The following is a 19,282-nucleotide window of genomic DNA, read 5'->3' on the forward strand; positions in this document are numbered from 1 at the left end:
GCTCTATATAAGTTATATGCCTCATCCTTGGTGGTTTCATGATCAACATTTTCAGCATTTACTATCTGATCTCCATGTTTTGTCCAATGTGATCTTTTCTTGTACTTGGAATCCATCCCCTTTATAACCAAATGTTCAAAAACAGTAGTACTATCTTGATGGCTTACATTACGGCAATCTTTGCAAGGGCAAAGAATCATTGCAGGATATCCCAAATTCTTTTCAGCCATCTTCACAAAATGTAATGCTCTTTGCTCATACTCGAAACTAGATCTATGATTAAAAAGAAAGAGAATAGGGAAAAAAAAATTCTAAGTCTAATTAAATTTCTATGTTACTTTGCAAGTATTGGTGACCAGAAAAATTAAGTTATGATTCTTACCTGGGAAGCCACACCCACTCTTTATCCATCTTTAGATTCAAGCAATACTTATGCAAGCAATGTCTAAAATTGAAACAAACAAACTAATTCTAATCGATCAATAAAGTACATAATTTACTTCATAACTGATATCAATGAATAAAATACATAATGAACTTCATATATACCAGCACAAAAGAAACAAAAATAAGCTGCCACAATACATGCATTAGGAATTTGAATGCAGAAAAACACAATAACAATCACAATGGCAATGACAAAAACCAATTAAGTTAAAGAAACAATATGCTCTCTGATTTCAATGAGTAGATACCTGATCCAATTTTACCACCCAATAGAGACAACACTGACGAGCAACTGAGAAATCAATAGACATCTCCTCACCCCCCCTACTCTGTAGAAATGAAACAAAAAATAGCTTTATAAGAAGAATATGTACATAGGACATTCAAAAACAAAATTGGCCTTTCAATGGTTCAGTAGTTCATACACCAAAATGAAAAGTTTGAAAGCTAAATAAACATCTCCTTAAGTTTACCAACATTTACATGTTTTTGGATCCTATTTATTTTCAACTAGTTTTCACATATTATCTGCATTTGTCCTATTCTATAGCTTATTAGGCATGAAGAAGTTGCAGATACTCGATACACATATAACCTTCAGTCCACGAGGACATGCCTTCTACTGAGAAAAGACGAATATATATATATATATATATATATATATTCCTGGCATATTTTACATGTTTAAAGATGTAAAGGACCCAAGTCAAACAATATATCTAAATCTTTGTGTAATTAAATCACGTAATGCAATAAACAAATGCAGATTAGTGAAGGGAAACAGTAGCCCAACAAACAACAGCACATGCCCAAGGCTAATTGAATCTTAATAAGCTGAAACAAGCCAAATTGAATCTTTTAGACACAATCAAGAGTAAAGCATTTAGAAAGGAGAACTAAAGAAAATAGATACGTACCAACAGTGCCTAGAGCTCGAACAACCAAAAAAAAAAATCAATGGTCTGTCGGAGAAAGGTGACAAGCAACAAGAGAATGAAATATATTGGTCTGTCAGCAATGTAAGCAACAAGTAAGAACAGTACTGAAAAACAATGTCTTCCCTAAGAGAGAGAGTTATTTGCAGAAAACATATACTCGATTATGTTTAAACCGTTACCTTCAAAGTGGAATTTAATCTTTTGCAAAGCTTTCCTGGTTTGAGAAAACAGAAAAACAAAAAATTAAACCAATACCCAGATATCATTCCAAAATTAAACTCAAAAGAAATTTTCAAACGGAAGAGATCAATTTCGGAGCTCGGTGGGAATGAAGAGAGAAGATTGATGAGTTCCTTTCATGTTTCATACCTTATGAAGAAACGAAGAGAGAAGAGGAGAGAGAGCGAGTGGTGGGGATGAAGAGAAAGGGCAGCCACTGAGAGAGAACAGAGAGAGAGAGCGGCCACCAAGAGAGAAGAGGTTTTTGGGGTCTTAGTTATTGCTTTTCATTTAAAGTGTCAATAAGCCCGCTTATGTTTTTCATTACTCGCTTACTCCCACTCAATTTTTTAATAGCGTTTAAAAATTTACAAACGCTATCAAAGAATAAGGTATATACAATCTATAGCACTTGCTTGAAAAAAGCTATTATCAAGTGCTATGAATAAGCAATTTTGTTGTAGTGAAGAAAACAAACAGCACAATTCAAAATCAATACTAGGCTACAAGGAAAGTAAAGTAACTGGAATTGTAACTAGTAGAGCAAACTAACTAAGGAACATACGGAAATTCTACCTAAGCAAAAGGTAAAACGAAAGAGAAAAGCTTGATGACTTGAGTTTCTGGAGTTGTGTCTTTTGTCTATGCTTCTATTTATATTGGCTGCTCTGTGACTTGAACTGATCTCTCGACTCTTTGAAGTTGAGTGGAATTCGGCCTCCTCTTGGCTCAGTGATTCTATCTTGATTTGGCTCCAATACTTATCGTCGGCTGACTTGATGCTGGACTCTATCCTGATCGGCTCTGATGGTCGTCATCAACGGCTGTAATTAACCTTGAAGTAGACTATCTTGGATTGAACTCTCCTTATCGGCTAACGAACTTCAATTCGACTGAAATACTAACTTGATCAAATTTCATCTTTATCACTTATCGGCCTTCTCTGTCAATCGGCTTCTTTCTTTCCAAGTTACTGAGTCCAAGTTGGAATCTGACTTAAGTGATTTGAGCAATTGGCCGATAGGCTTTTAGTCAATAAATCTCTTTTCGAATTGATGACTACGAGCCGGCCGATAACCAAAAGCCTAGCTTTGTCTAACTCATCTTGGACCAACTGAACTGTCCACTTACTCATTGGCCAACATTTCTGGCTATCGGCCCAATTACTTGTTGAGCGGCTCATTGTAATTAGAAGTCATTCAATAACCATGCACATTAGCTATGTCCGAGTGAACATGCAAATGTGGGTACAAACATTACCCCCCCCCCCAAAGTTTCTTAAGCATCGGCGAATGTCGCCGAGTGGTTGAGAAATTTGAGTCAACTTGCCCGCCTAATCGACTTCTTGGTCAAACGAGCGTTCGGGAAATCAACTTGAGTGTTGAGTCTCCATTCAATAAAATTGGCGAACCAAATTTAATGGCTGAAATCAAAGTTGATAAATTGGCTTCTATATTCACGTTCTAAAGTTGAAAATATGGCTGGGTATCTCTTGATTTTGAGTAAATCCCACTCTATCAGAGCTATATAGTGATTGGGTTACCTTGAATTGCAGGTATAGCTCTTGCTTTTGAAATGCAATTTCATATTTTGGGGCTAGCTAGTTACGCAATTATAGCATTCTGCATTTGTGTTCTTAATTTCCCAGAAATCTAAAATACATGCCATGAACTAAAATGACTGCAATTAAGCACTCGATGGCCGATGTCTTTGAACTACCCATAATGTCCTCTACTCGTAATTTCTTCAGCTCAGTATTTCTAACCAATATCCAATTATATGTGCTGCAATTATATGAGGCCCACCATGCAATTATATGTGCTGCACTTCTTTCAAGTTCCCAGCTTTAGTTTGATGCAATTGACCAAACCACATTTGGCCTTGTCTTTCAAAGGCCCTGTAGTCATCACTTTATCTAATGGCACGGCTTCAGCTATGAATACCGATCCTCGATCAATTGTTATAGTTTCTGGAATACCGAAGCAGTGAATGATGTTCTGCTCAATGAATCTGATCACCTCGGCACTACTTATGGAGGTGAATAGAATGGCCTCAACCCATTTTGTAAAGTAGTCTGTGGCTACCAGAATCCATCTGTGTTGTTTGGAAGATGGGGGAGAGATTTGGCCAATTATATCCATTGCCCAACCCCGAAAAGGCCATGGCTTTACTATTGAATTCATGGGGAAAGCTGGAACTCTCTGAATGGACCCGTGAAGTTGGCATGGAGCACAACCTCGAGCATACTCAATATAGTCTTTAAGAATAGTTGGCCAGTAGTAGCCATGTCTCTGATACGCTAAAAGTAAGCGCGCAATTTAACCCTGAAAAATGTCATCGTTAGTATATGGTAAATAGGGATCGTTCTAACCGGGGATTGAGGGTACACCTGTCATTGTAAAACAAATAAAGAATTAATAAAAAAAAACAAAGTATAAATTTACAAAAAAAAACATATACAAATAACGAAATAAAAGGGGGGTTTAAGAATTAGAGTTTTGAAAATTAAAATAAATAAAAGAAAGAAATCATAAAAACACATATACAAGAAGGAAACGTAAGAAACGAAGATCAAAACCAATTCCATGTAATCAAATTCGATTCAAACCTATAATTGATCATCGAAGTCATGAGAAAGAAGTTGATCATGTGAAACATTTGAAGCAAATGATTTTTCATATTTTACTTTCCTTTACTAATCTAAGTGAAAGCACCTAGATCAATCCTATTAAACATGCAATCAGAGTCTAGAAGGCTAGCTAATCAAAACATGTTCAACGCAAGAAGCATAGAGAAATGTTATCAACTTAAGTGCACAACCTAGTTATGAATAAGTTCACCTATTTGCAATCCTCTTCAATTGAATTCGACTTTTGTCCAAAGCTTTTACTACTTTTAATCTAGGTTCACAAAACTATTAGGTGAATTGTTTACCTAAATCTAGCACCAATTAAATTCAAATCCTATAAGTGTCGACCCAAATAGGATAAACATATAAAAGTTTTCTATTAAGCAAATTCAATCGAACAGACTCACATAAGCAACTTAGAATCACAATCATAGAATGCGAAAACTTTATTTAAACATAGAAATTGGGCTTAAACTTTGCCCTAAACGTTATTGTTAACTAGAAACAAATTCATACGAAATCAAACAAGGAAATCAAAAGTGATAACAAGGAAAAAGAATGAATTACACCGTGAGTGGAGATGGAGATGGAGAGCTTGAACGTTGGACTCTTGAATCTTGGAAGCAAGTCTTCAAGGTGGATGATGGAGGTAGATCTTCACGGCTCCTTCTTATTCTTTCTCTCCTTGCTTGAAGACGCAGAACCTGTAACTAGAGAATGGAGAGAGAGAAAGAGAGCTTTGACGTTATGGGAGGATTTTCTGAATGAGAGAATGTGTGTTGAAACGTCAAGCATAGGTATATAGGGGGACGACCAAGCTTCATGATCATTCTTTTAATTTCCCAAGGAATTAATCTGATAATGCCACACAGCTTCGACCAATCACGTAGCGCCACGTCAGCTCTGTTGTGTCATCCTACCAATCAAAAAGCTCCAAAATCAATCCCTAATATATTGTTGCCGAATTTCCAAGGATTCTTTCTGATTTTATTCATAAATTTTGGCCAAATATCTAGGCATGAACCTAGACAATGTATCTGGACGCATTTTGGACATTTTCTCCCTTAAATCTCTCCATGGCTTTATCCTTAATGTCCTCCCCTTGATTTTTTCTTGATTTTCATGGCAAAACTGCAGATTTTATTCTTTAATTTCGGCCAACATATCTTGAGGAAATTGAGGAACAAATCTGGATTTGTTTTTAGCCTTTTCTTGTTGCACAATACCTTGAAACTCTCCCAAGATTTTCTCAACGTAGTCTCCTTGATTTTCACATTATCTCCATCATTTCCCATGGCAAAAATCTGATTTAATCTCCCAAAATATTTCCAACGTCATCTTCTTTGATCCTCTCTTTATTTTCACGGCAATAAAAGATCTATTCTTCCAAAAATCCCTCTTTGACGTTCACAAAACCCTAAATCCAATGGGCTTCATCCATTTGCAGAAAATCCAAATTAATCCAGAAGATTCTTGGGCCTCCATGTGTCATCTTTAAGCTATGTGGTTTCCTAGTGCCTCCAGGACTCTTCTCCCAACGTCCTCTAGCTTTTCTTTCTCTTTTAAGCTCATTTCAGCTCCATTTGCTCCATGGGACCTGAAAATAGAAACTAAATTAAAATTGATTTATTTAAGGAAATAAGTAAGCAAAATATGGGGAGTTAAATATTAAAATGTCGCATTAAAATGCTCTTATCAGTCTCCTAATTAACCACCTCATTTTTATCCCAGCCTGGTGTGCTCCGCAAATACCCTCATGAACTTCAGCCATTACGAGCTGAGCATCTTCAGAGCCAAGGCAATGAAGAAGGAGGTCATCATCAGGACTTTTTCTTAGCAATTCAGCATTTTTAATAGTGAATTTGCTAGACAACATTTTGATTTTTCGACTCCCACCTCCATCAGTTTTCATCAAAAGGTGTTGGATTATGTAAAATCTCCAATCACCAAGTGGTACGTCAAGCTCAAAGACATCGGCCGGCAAACCTCTCTCGGCCAAAGATGGCAACGATTTTCTCTCAATTGTGATGATTTTGTTAGTCTGGCCTTCCGGGATGCTGACACCAGAAGCAATATGAGTCATTTCATTCGCTTCACGATTGAGTTCTCGCGGCAGATGGTGAAATTCCACATCATGAAAACAACTAAGCAATTGTTGTGCTGCGGCATAATAAGTGGCCAGCGAAAGATTTGAACATCTAAGAACCTGGAGCATTTGATTGATGATTAGCAGGGAGTCCTCAAACACCTTAACTCGTGTTGCTTTAAGCTCTTCCAATACTTCCAGACCAATTATTAAGGCTTCATATTCAGCCTGGTTATTTGTGTAGTTAAAGTCCAGTTTGAAGGCATATTGATGCTTTTGGCCGGTTGGAGATTCAATCACTATCCCTGCCCCGACGGAGTCACTGGTGCTTGAGCCATCAAAATATAGTAGCCAAGGCTCGTGATACATCTGGCCGACTTGTGCAGTTTCTATTTCAACGTTCTCCATATCTTCAATTTCAACAGAAGGGTGGTCGGTAAGAAATTGAGCCAATACCTGGCCTTTGACAGACTTCTGAGCCACGTATTTGAAAGTAAATTCAGAAAGTGTCATTGTCCATTTTCCGATTCGGCCTTTGATGATCGGCCGAGTCAGGATGTATTTAATTAAATCCGTTTGTGAAATTATGTGAACAATTGATGGTAACATATAATGTCATAATTTAATCGCCGAAAAGTATAGCACGAGGCACAGTTTTTCAACCGGCGAATATCTTATCTCAACTGGGGTGAGGATTCTGCTCAAATAATGGATGGCTTGTTCCTTTCCTTGATCATTGTCTTGAGCCAACATGCTCCCAATTGAGTCAGCTGTGGCCGCGATATAGAGCTTCAGCGGCTTTCATTTCTGTGGAGGTACTAACACTGGGGGTTGTGTTAGATACTTCTTGAGTTCGTCGAAAGCTTTTTGGTGTTTTGGCTCCCACTTGTATTCATCTCTAATTCTCAACTTAAGTAGAGAAGAGAAAGGCCGAAGTTTACCGGCCAAGTTAGAGATGAATCGCCTAAGAAAATTAACCTGACCAAGGAATAATTGTAGCTGTTTTTTGTTCTAAGGAGCAGGTGCGTCGATAATGGCTTTAGCCTTATTTTTGTCGACCTCAATTCCCCGTCGATAATGGCTTTAGCCTTATTCTTGGGGTTCATTTTAAGTTTATGTTTTCGCATATGTTTGAATGTTTGCTCAAGATCGGCTAGATGTCCCGATCGGGTTTTTGATTTAACAACTACATCATCTATGTACACCTCCACAGTTTTGCAAATTAAATCATGAAAAATGGCGTTCATGGCCCTTTGATAAGTCGCTCCGGCATTCTTTAAACCGAAAGGCATCACTACCCATTCAAAGGTTCCAACAAATCCTGGGCACCTGAAGGCGGTTTTATGTACATCCTCTTTGGCTACAAATATTTGATTATAGCCGGCATGACCATCCATGAAAGATAATATTTCATGTTTGGCCGCTCCATCAATTAAGAGATCGGCCATTGGCATAGAATATTCGTCTTTTGGAGTTGCCAAATTCAAGTTTCTGAAGTTAACGCATACTCTCATCTTGCCATTTTTCTTTCTTACAAGTACAGCGTTAGAAACCCATTCCACATATCTAGCAGGTCTAATAAATTTAGCATGTAACAATCTTTCAATTTCTTCTTTCATTTCAATTTGTACCTCGGCGGAACATCGCCGAGGAGTTTGTTTATAAGGTGTACAATCGTCTCTAAGAGGTAATACATGTTCTACTAAACTTCTATCTAGCCCAGGCATTTCATGGTACTCCCATGCAAAAAAATCCTTGTATTCTCGTAATAATGCCTCCATCGCTGCTCGTAGTTCTGGTTCGAGAAGTCTACTAATAGAGATCAGCCGAGGGTTATCCTTAGGGCTGGACTCGGTTCGGTACCAGAGCCGCAGGCCCAAAACCATGTACCGTACCGACCTAGTTTGGTACATAAAATGATAAAATGGAGAACCACTACCGGCCACCTAAGTCGGTATACCAACTTATCGGTATACCGAGAGACTTGGTTGGTATCGGTTGGTTGGGCCTCCAACCAACTTGACTGATTGGGCCAAAATTCCAATCATTTCACCTGTAATTTTAAAAAGCCCAGACCAATAAGTAGAAAAATAAGTATATAACTCTCATTCATGATACATCAACTTCATTGCATCATTTCATCACTTAATTGTTCATACTTCATACTTTATACAAATTCAGAAATTCCAATTCATAGTTCATAAAATCACTTCACTGAAAAAGTTCATAAAAATGTACAATAATATGAATAACTAAATTGAAAGTTCATGTGAAGAAACAAGGGAATTAAACAAAACATTAAATAGACAGTAGCAGTTGAACCAAAATTCTGCAATCTGCAATCTGTCAAACTGCAATGCTGCCAAACACATGAAATTTGGTGTCAACGAAGCTCAGCAATGAACCAAAAATCTAATAACACTTAAGAGAAGACTGCATCACTTATAAGTTATAATCTCGATTAGGTTTGAAGCAAGTCAAAGTGTCGAACAACTACTTTAACTTTACAAACATACAATAATTAAAACAAGCTAGTTAGAGATGGAATTAGACAGCTGCATACCTTACAAGCACCTGTAGGCTGCTAGAGTGCTAGACATCAGTTTGAACAGAAGTGGTACTGTTAGTTGATGATGCATCAATTCCCTGATTAAAAGCATTATCTGCAAAAGAATAAAAAAGAGGTTAATAACAATATTATGCTTGCTCAGTTATGAATAAGAAAATCCACATTTTCAGTGGCTTACCCCTCTCAAGTTCCTCCAAAGTGTGGTACATCTCAAGAACATCTTCAGTGGGATCTTTATAGAAGTTTGGGGGATCAGATTTTAACCAATCCGAAGTGCAAACAAGGGCTTCCACCATTTTTGGTGTCAATGAAGCTCTAAAAGGATCCACCACTCTTGATCCTAAAGTGAATGCATTCTCCGAAGCCACTGTTGAGCATGGAATAGCAAAAATATCCTTTGCTAGCTTTGATAGGACTGGATAGGTTTGCTCATTGGCCTTCCACCACTTGTGAATTTCAAAATTCTTTGCGAAGAGGCTCACATACCTATCCGATAAATATTGATCAACTTCATTTCTTATGCATTGGGATTGCTCAGCCATCCTCTCCCTTGCTATTTGCCTGCTCACTTCATCAAGGTTCTCCAAGTCATCCCCATCCAATCCAAAATCTTCTGCAATGCTTTGTTCAGTTTGGTTGCTGCCTTCGTTGCCCTTATATTCATCATACATGTTCAGCAATATTTTCTTCAAGTCCCCTTGTATTGAGTTAATCGTTTCATAGCTTGCATGGACCTTTTCCATAGCTACTTTTGCCCACTGTAGCTTGTATCTTGGGTCAAGAACATTAGCTATCATGACTATCTTGTTCACCGATTCGAAGCTTCCCCAATATTTGTTGAACTTGGTCTTCATTGAAGTGGCAACCCTGTTTAAAACTTCATCTTCTGCATTCATGGCCTTGTCAATCTCAGTTTGCAAAGTTATCATTTCAACAAATAATATATTTGCTGTGATTTTTTTCCAAGCACTAAGCCGAACCGTAGCTTCATAAAAATTCTTCAAGAACAAGCAAAAGACTTGTGCATTCCTCCAGTCCTCATTAGATGGGGGTCCAGCCCTACTTCTGCCATTTTTGTCAGTTTCATCGAAATATGCTTTAAACTGACAATCTTCTTCAGCCATGCTTCCAAACACAGTCTCATACTTGAGTGCAGCTTCAAGCATGAGATATGTGCTATTCCATCTTGTGATTACATCTAATGGAACATTGGCATTTGCCCTGCATTGTTCCAAAACAGCAAACTCCCTAAACTTGTCAAGTCTTTGCGATGAACTCCTAACATACTTAGCACAGTTCCATATAGCAGCAATCCCAGCTTCTAACTCCTTCAAACCATCCCTAACTATTAAATTTATGATGTGGCATGCACATCTTAAATGTAAAAACTGTCCCCCAAACATCAAAGTCTTGTAACCCCTCAACCTTCTCATCATGTATGCCACAGCTACATCATTAGCGCTAGCATTGTCTACCGTGATGGTAAACACTTTAGTGATCTCCCACTGCCTCAAACACTACTCTACTACCCTTCCAATCTCCTCTCCCTTATGACTAGTAATTGTACAAAAGTTTATGATCCTTTTGTGCAATTTCCAGTCACTGTCCATAAAATGGGCAGTTAACACCAAGTAATTTATATTTTGGATCGATGTCCAAGTGTCTGTGGTAATTGAGATCCTTGTCTCATTTGCCCTTAATTGACTCAACAATACAGCCTTTTCAAAATTAAACCTATCTAAGACACCCTTAGCAACCTGCTTTCTGTTCATTCCTGGCCAAGATGGCTCCAATTATTTACAGAAAGCTTGAAATCCTTCTTTCTCTACATTCCTAAAAGGAAGTTCATCCTTGATAATCATATCTATGCACCTATCATCACACCTCTTCCGGTTATACTTATGGTATGTTGGAGCTCCACTCACATTATCCTTATTCAACTTAGCCTGCTTGGGATCAGATTCTCCGTTTAATGGATGAGGGCCACATTTTCTAGTATGTGACCACATTGAGCTTATCCCATTCTTTTTAGTATCACACAAGACTTTCTCATTACAATAGTTACAAGTGCACCAACATGTATCTATTTGGTCTGAGTTCGGGAGTTTACATCTAGTAAAATGTGCCCAAAGAGGACTTTTGTTAGCAGGTTCTTTTCTTTTCTGCTCAATTACAGCAGGGGGTTGTATGTTGTCACTGCCAGGTTCAGATTCAACACCAGAACCTGAACCTAAAGCTGAAGGTGGGAGTGTTTGAGTGGGTGGTCCTAAAGGGGACTGCCCTAAAGCTGCAGTAGACTCTATATGCATGGCAGAACTAATAGAAGGGCTTGAGCTACTTGTTTGACTCAGATTTCCACTTTGTGTACCCATAGCTACAGAAAAAGAAAGAAAACAAAAACCATAAATTAACAAAACCCAACAACAGTTCACACATCACAAGTTCACATAGCATCAATGCTTCACAAATTTGTTCACTAATTGGTCTAATTCAACAAAAATGTCAAAAACAGTTCCATAGTTTGGTACATAAACTGACCTCTTGCTCCAAACGTTTGCTCCAATGCTCCTATTCTGCTCGAGCTTGAAGCCTTCAATGCTTAAGATTGGAAAAAAAAAATTGAGTACGAGACACATTAAAAAAAAAACATATTGGAACAAAAAATAACACAAAAGACTTGTCATTGACTGATTTCTGATTACAGAATGTCAGAATTCCCTCAATTAAGTCAATTCACATCAACAAGATGCAAAGATAAAAAGAACCAAAACTAAGGAAGTATCCTTAGTTTGACTAACCTTCGATCAATGATGATGGAAGCATGAACTGTTAAGTTTGAAAATGTCTGATTAATAGTACGAAACATTACAAATTAAAACTATACCACATAATCATTACATTACAACCTAATCAAACATTACATTAAAACTGGACCACAAAAATGCAACCTAATCAAACATTCAAACAAAAATAAGAGCTCTGTATCAGTATATCAACATTCAATCTCTATAATGACAAAAACAATCAATTATCAAAAAAAGTTACAAAGTCACAGACTGAACCTCACCTCTATAATAATTATGAGCTTTTAGCTTTCCAAATCTCTAAAAGCAATGCCAATCGGGACCTGATATCCAAAAGCAAAGACCCAAACAAAAAAAAAAGCCCAGAATTAGTTAATCACCAAAACGTGAAAACCTAGAACATCACATAATTGAGAGACCCTGCAGAGATCGATTCAGACAAAAAAAATAAAGTAATGGGTTCAGAACTCACAGCAACAGAGATCGATTCACTTGAAAGAGACCGATTCGATTTCAGTTGAGATTAGTGGCAACAGAGATCGAATCCACTTGAGATTCAACATCAGCAAGCAAGATGCAAAACAACAAAAACATTAGAAATCACTCAACTTAGAACATGAATTGAATGAATCCAAGAGCAGATGATTCACTAACTAAAATTAAAACAAAAATTAACCAAAAGGGAAGACTCACCGGCCATAGACGAGAGGTGGATAGTTTCTGTGTTTGATTCTTGGATAGTTTGGGCTTCGAAGGAGAGATCGAGTCAACGAGAGGTGGAGAGGGTTTGAGTCTGAGAGAGACTCGATAGTGAGGCTGCGAGGGACTGAATGATCTTTCTGAATCCACCCTTAGGGTTTCATAAGTTTTAGTTTAATCCAACGGTTATAATTTAATATGCAATAAAACTATTAATAATCAACGGTTCAGATCAATAGATATAAAAAATATATAAATAAATAAATAATATATATTATATACGGTTCGGTACGGTATACCGTATTTTTTTAAAAATCAGAACCAATACCGTACCGTCATCTATACCTCGGTTCAGTAATACCGTACCAATAGTTCGGCTACCGAATTCTTTGGCTCGGCTCGAACACGGCTGGCTGGTTTGACTCGGCTGAAAATGCTAGCCCTAGTTATCCTCGTCTCCTAAGTTAATTTGATCTACGGGATCTTGAGTTTCGGCTTCAGTATCTTCTAATTCGGCCGACGCTAGGCCGATATCTTCCAACTGCAGTTCTTCTTCCTGTTGTTCTGTAATGTATTCCATCAAGTTGATGGCCGAGTTATTGGTACGTAGTCCTGTCGGCCCAATAGGCCAGCAAACGTCCGAAAATAGATCGGATTGCGGCCTTTCTTTCTAGAGACCTTAGGTCTCAAGACATTGATATTTTCCTTGAATAGGTCAACCAAGGTTGGACGCTCTATGTCTTGCAAAACATCCTCACTCCCTAGGTTGACAATCTTCTGGGCCGTAACTTGGGTAGGTCGGCCCTTGCTATCTCATCCACTGAAAGTGAAATAACCAATATCATCCTCGTAAAACCTTGCTTCCACTACATTGGTGGATGCCTGAAATGGGTTATTGTCTGTTGGAATGACCTCAATTTTGTCTCCATGCCAGAAGATCAAAACTTAATGCAGGGAAGAAGGTACACATATGTTCTGGTGAATCCAATCGCGGCCAAGCAATGCATTGTAATGAGCAGATGAATAGACCACGAAGAAAGCTGTCATGTTTGTCTTTTCCCCTATGGTGACATCGAGTGGGAGGATACCTCTTGGCCTGCTCTTCCCTCCAGAGAAGTTGCTCACTGTAATGTCTGAAGGAAGCAAATCGGATTCAGTTCTGCTTAATTTCTTCATGACGGTTGTAGGTAACACATTAACTGCTACGCCATTATCTACCAGAACTTTCGTTATCGGATATCCTTCTATGTAAGCCGTGATGTATAACGGCTTCAAATGTTGAGCCATTTTGGCCGTTGGTTTTGTGAGTACCACACGGCCTCCCTCATCCTTCAACTGGGCATCAACTTCATCAATCTCAAATCGAGGATGTTGATCGGCAATAAAGTCGCCGATCAGTTCATTTGACTGACCTGGTTAAGCTTTGAGTTCTGAAGGTAAGACATAAACCATGTTGATGTCCATTGTATTGCCTTCTCCTTTTCCAAAGGCGACCTCGCCTTTGTAAAATGGGGATAAGGTTTCTATATCGAAAGTTGTATCGTCTCCTATGTCGTAGTCGATTCCAGTTTCATTTTCATAATCACCTTGTTCTTCCTCTTCCCCATAATCGACTTCCTCATCACCATCGTCTCCAAAATCGTCCTGCTTGCCATTGTTCGTGGCAGCACCTTCTACCATTTCCTCATCCTTCAACTGCTGACTGAGACTAGCTTGGTCTTTCTTTAATTCTTCAATGGCCCCAGTTGTTACCTTGGTGGATGCCTTTTCTGTCTCGGCTTGCTACTCAATTGCACGAGCCCTCAAGTATTTGGACAAATTGTCCAATAATTTGCTCTCGGCGGATGTGAATCCATATATCTTAGCAGCCAAATGTTGTTTATGGTAAGTGCGAAGGTAAGTAAGGTCAGAATCGAAAATAGGCAAGTTATCAGTATTGGCTTCGATCTTACAGTTCTCCATCATTGCCTGATAACTGATCTTTAAGCCGATGCTAGAATCCTCATTGATGAGGTATGACTCTGAAGACAGATCCTTTTCCAATATCTTCATCATCGTGCTTTCCTCCTCAGTTAGGCCATACGTGGCCAATGCTGAATACATCCTATGATATTTCTTCATCATCCCCAGATCTTGATTTGAGAACGGCGGATCCTGTCCTCTCTGTACTCTTATGGTGGGGATTTTCCCATTTGACGTCTTATCCTTAGCCGCCTTCTGTATTTCCTTATGTTGTTCAATATTCTTAGCTCTGGCATCAGCCTTCGCTTGCTCTTCAATTGCAAAGTCTTTCTTCTCTAAATAATCATCAAGTTCTCTTGCGAGCTGGACCTCTTTTGGCGTTATACCATAGGTTTCCTCAGCCGAGTGACTTCTATGAAAACATTTAAGGAAATGAACGTCAGCTTCTGAAACTGGAATTTGAGCGACTATATCCTTCTTTTGGATTCCTTTGCGATGTGCTTGATACAAGGCTTTCAAACCAGGAGTAATGAATCGGCTATGGAAACCCTGCCGAATCAGAGCATGATCTGCATCAGAATTTGCTATTATTGTATTGAGTAGGGCTGGGCATGGGACGGGACGGGACGAAATTCTGGTGATCCCGGTCCCGGACCAGGAAATAAAACTCGGGACGGGACGGGACGGGACTGGCACTTTTTGAGAATTGATCCCGATCATCCCGAACCCGAACGGGACCGGGACGGGATCGGGACGGGACCGGGACATCCCGAAAGGAAAAAAAAATAAAAAAATCTCCTGCAATTTCATCAATTTCCCTGTTTTGCATTTCTACATTTCCATTAAAGCAAGCTACAACTCAAAGAAGACCAAAGTATCAAAGCAAGTTGCAACTAAAGCTAATGCATTTCTACATTTCCATTAAAGCAAGCTGCAACTAAACCTAAACAAGAAGAAAAACATGATATAATAAGCAAACTGCAACTCAAAGAACTGAAAGAAGACCAAATGTCCAAATCTGCATAATTTAATAATCCATTACAGTTCACAATTTGACACTTCATTGAAAATATGCACACAACTAAATGAATTGAACAAAGTTCAAACATCTATCACATTACTAGCTGCCCCAAGCTTTCCCTTGCCTTTTGCTCTTGGATTTGGAGCTGGACATACATTGGTTTTGCTCTTGGATTTGGAGCAGTTTTCTTCCCCTTAGCCATCAGCTTCTTGAAGGTAGAAAACTATAGACTACAAAACAAAATTCAGGATTTGCAAAATTCAGAAAACTATAGACTGCAACCAGTCAGACACAAGATTTGCAACTCACAAAACCCACTGACCCAATCGAACAAATTTCACAAAACCCACTGACCCAATCGATCTTCACGAACTCAACTGTAAGTTCACAAACCCAATCGAACAAATTGAACTCCTAATCGGCTAATCCTACACATGTAATCTCACAATCCCAATCAAACAAATCAAAATTGCAAAACCATCGGCAATGAAATCGAAGTTTGTCTATAAAGTATAAATTGCAAAACTGTAAGAAACTAAGAATCCATGGCTTACATTTGCAGTCTCGGTGACCAGGAAGGTAGGAACTTTGGGAAATTGGGAATGGGTCGGTGTCTCGGTGATGCTTATGAGCTGAATTGATGGAGCCTGGAGGAGTGGAGGAGAATTGCAGAATTGGGAACCCTCAGTCGGTGAACGGATGAGTTGCCGATTAGGTCAAAAACCGAGAGGAATGACCGAATGAGTAGTGAAGGAAAGGTGAAGGAATGACCGAGAGCCTGAAGTAGTGAAGGAAAGGTGGAGACTCGAGACTTCGAGAGGAATGACCGAATGAGTTGCAGATTAGGTCAAAAACCGATTGAAAAATAAGGAAAATAAAATAAGTTTTAATACATCGGGACGGGTCGGGCCTTTGAGGGATTTCTTCGAACCAAACCGAAACCCGTCCCGTTAAAACGGGACGGGACGGGACGGGCCTAAATAGTAAAATTTGAAGTTTCAAACCCGTCCCGTCCCGGCAGTTTTCGGGACGGGACCGGGTAGGGTTCGGTTTTCCGGGTTCAAGTGCCCACCCCTAGTATTGAGAATATAATCTTGGCTCCTCGGAAGCCCATAGATTACAAGGGCTGAATGTTTCTTATGGAACTTTCTCATTGTTTCTAATTCAGCCAATTTAAATGGAGGGTTGAGATGTTTGAAGACCTTAACCCCTCCTTCAGTAAACCGCAGATGAGATAGCTTTAGGAAGCTAAGAACATTTTCAAACTGGTCACCGATGGTCTCAAGTTCCATAGGTTCTCCTGAATCCTTATGAAAGTCCTCTCTTATTATGGGGGCTTCTCTGTTATCTGCTTCAGTTAAGCATCTGATTTCCTACCCTTCTGACCCTTGCTGCCTTACGGCCGCCACTTCCCTTTGCATGCGTCTCTTTTGAGTTTTTGTCAAAGGGGAAAACGGCTGATCTCTGGCCGCTCGGCCATACCACCTATTGTCATGAGTAACTGGTGGCCGATATGTCCTATAAGGTCTACGTCCTCTATTTCTAGCAAAGTAATCTTGGTCATAAAATCGATCATCTTGGTCAAAACTCGTCGGCCAGTGTAACTGTCAGCAGCATTCCCCTCAAGATCATCATCCTCAAAAGTCAACCTCCTCCTCACCGAAAGTCGTCCGCTTTCGGCGTTTTCAGATTCCTTTATCCTCTTAAAAACACTTTGGGAAGTTTGCTGTCCCTGATAAAATTCCTTGGGACTGTGAGGGCCAAAGAGCTTAAGTACTTCATCCTCAGCTAAATTGGCCGTGGGAGTCCCCAATTCATTGCCAGCATGTTTCCCTCCTGTGTCTCTTTTCTTACTTTCTTCACAATTAGTTGGATCTTTTAACTCAGGCTTTACCTGTTGATCAGTAGCTAACTCTTGGTTCTTGATTTGCAGAAGATTACTGAGGGTTACTTCACAGTTGCAACGGCTGCACAGAATCACAGCACTAGCTGGCGGTGCTTTCGAAGTAGATGACGATGAGGCCTTCAAAGCCGGTGGCATAGTCATATTATACGCATCCTCATCCTGGCTATCATAAACTGGCTCCCTCCTATGGTCACGAAACATATACCTCCTACGGGCCCTAGGATCAGACAAGTTCATATTCGGCCAAGTCCTCCTGTGACCTCTTAAGAAGTTGACGTACACCATGTTGACTGGAAAATGGTCGGTATCAAAAAGTTGATCCGGTTTGCTCATCTCAGGAAACTTCAGCTTTCCTTTTTTGATGAGATCCTGCAAAGCATCACGGTAAACCACACAATTCTTAGTAGAATGCTTCCATGAATTGTGAAATTTACAATAAGACTTATTTCTAATTTCATCGGCCTTAGGTATAACATGGCCGTTTGGTAATTTAATTACTTTCTCAGCAAGAAGTTGATCAAAAATTATGTCGGCCTTTGTGATGTCAAAAGTGTAAGTGCGGGTGGGTGTCAATCTTAAAGGTGTGCCATCTTTGGTATGGTAGGTTATCGGCTGAGGTTTATCCTTGATTGGGTTTGTTGGCTTTACAAGGGCTTTACAAACCACTAGCTTGTTTACAAACAGTTCGGCAACATTAATGTCGGCCGAATCTTCTACCTCGACCTTCAAACCTTCGAAATTGGCCTCCACAGCATGAACAGTAGGGTTCTTATAATAAGTTCCCTTTGAGGCTGACCTGGCTTGAGTTTCTTCTCTAATGATTGCCTCATATCTAGCCACGCTAGTGGTTAGTTCAAAGATGTCCCTAATATCAACTCCTTCATATTTCTTGCGCAACTCGTAATTTAGACCTTGTTGAGCTATCCGAACAAACTCTAGCTCCCCCAAATTAACACTGCACTTGTTTCTCGCGGCCTTAAATCTATCTAAGAAATCTTGGGCTGATTCATGTGCTTCTTGATACATCTTTGCCAAATCGGCAATTGTGACTTCTGGTTCAGCTCGATAGAATTGCTCATGGAAAGCTCTTTCCATGTCGGCCCAGTTTTGAATAGAATTAGGAGCCAAGTTAATCTACCACGCATGTGCAGGGCCGGTCAATGAGTTTTAAAACCACTTTAGCTTCAAGTCATCATCTCTAAAGTGTTCGGCACATCGTGCTGTGAACCGAGAAATATGTGCTATAGTTGATTGATAATCATCTCCATTGAAGAGAGGAAAGTCAGGAAATTTGAATCCCCTCGGATAATCTCTGTTTTCAACCCTTTCCTGATACGGTTTGGTGTATCTTGGCCTGGTCGTTCTTCTAGGAGCCGGCCCTACAGTTCATTCGATTCTTCTAATTTCTTCGACTGTCAACCCATTCCTAGGTGAATTTTGTCCTCCTAAACCGTTGTTGTTATTCATCGGCTGTTGCATATAATTGTTGGCCATGCCAAATTGAGGTTGAGCTTGAAACGGCTGTCCACCAATCGGAAATTGAGCCTGAGGCTGTGGAATATAAGCATGAGCTAGCTGCCACGGAAGTTGAAGTGCTTGGTTGAGTTGGCCTTGTTGATTTTGTACAAGCAAGGTTTGCAAAGTGTTCTGACCATTCACCATAGCAGCCATTGTTTGGTTCAGTTGTTCAAGAGACGTTTGCAATCCTCCAATTGATCGGTTAGTATTCTCTCCCAAAACAGTTGCTAACTGATCTACCAAAGTTCTATTGTTGATTTCTCCCCGAGCGATGATTTCTTTCGTCTGTAATTTAATGACCTCATTCAATACTTTATACGTATATTCGGCTGACACTCCGGCGGGTTCTAAATAATCAGCTTTCACAGTATCTCGTATACTCCCATCTCGTGCTGCATATATGATAGCACCGGGAGTGGTTGCACTGTTTGAGGCACTCTGAAAATCATTAAGTGGTCGCTCCTCTAGACGAACTGTCAGTAGA

The 19,282-nt window shown here is 39.5% G+C and overlaps 2 protein-coding genes across 2 annotated transcripts; both read right to left on the reverse strand.

Annotated features, from left to right (window-relative positions):
- Positions 1-6,003: 6,003 nt before the first annotated feature.
- Positions 6,004-6,832, reverse strand: LOC133711570 (uncharacterized). Its single transcript, XM_062137675.1, has 2 exons — positions 6,181-6,832; positions 6,004-6,065 (listed from the first exon to the last, which is right to left on the reverse strand). Exons 1-2 carry the CDS (start codon positions 6,830-6,832, stop codon positions 6,004-6,006), a joined length of 714 nt encoding a protein of 237 aa, XP_061993659.1.
- A 4,979-nt stretch (positions 6,833-11,811) lies between these two features.
- Positions 11,812-15,121, reverse strand: LOC133711571 (uncharacterized). The gene is made up of 2 exons (XM_062137676.1): positions 12,165-15,121; positions 11,812-12,015 (listed from the first exon to the last, which is right to left on the reverse strand). The coding sequence occupies exon 1, from the start codon at positions 15,119-15,121 to the stop codon at positions 14,174-14,176; it is 948 nt and encodes a 315-aa protein (XP_061993660.1). The 3' UTR covers positions 11,812-12,015; positions 12,165-14,173.
- Between the last annotated feature and the right edge of the window lie 4,161 nt (positions 15,122-19,282).

This window comes from Rosa rugosa, chromosome 5 (assembly GCF_958449725.1).
Source record: "Rosa rugosa chromosome 5, drRosRugo1.1, whole genome shotgun sequence".
NCBI lineage: Eukaryota > Viridiplantae > Streptophyta > Magnoliopsida > Rosales > Rosaceae > Rosa > Rosa rugosa.

Coding starts and splice junctions, on each gene's coding strand:
- LOC133711570 (XM_062137675.1), bottom strand. CDS start 6,832: ATGACACTTTCTGAATTTACTTTCAAATACGTGGCTCAGAAGTCTGTC. Junction 6,066..6,180: donor TGAGCTTGACGTACCACTTG/GTGATTGGAGAT, acceptor TGAATTGCTAAG/AAAAAGTCCTGATGATGACC.
- LOC133711571 (XM_062137676.1), bottom strand. CDS start 15,121: ATGTCCCGGTCCCGTCCCGATCCCGTCCCGGTCCCGTTCGGGTTCGGG.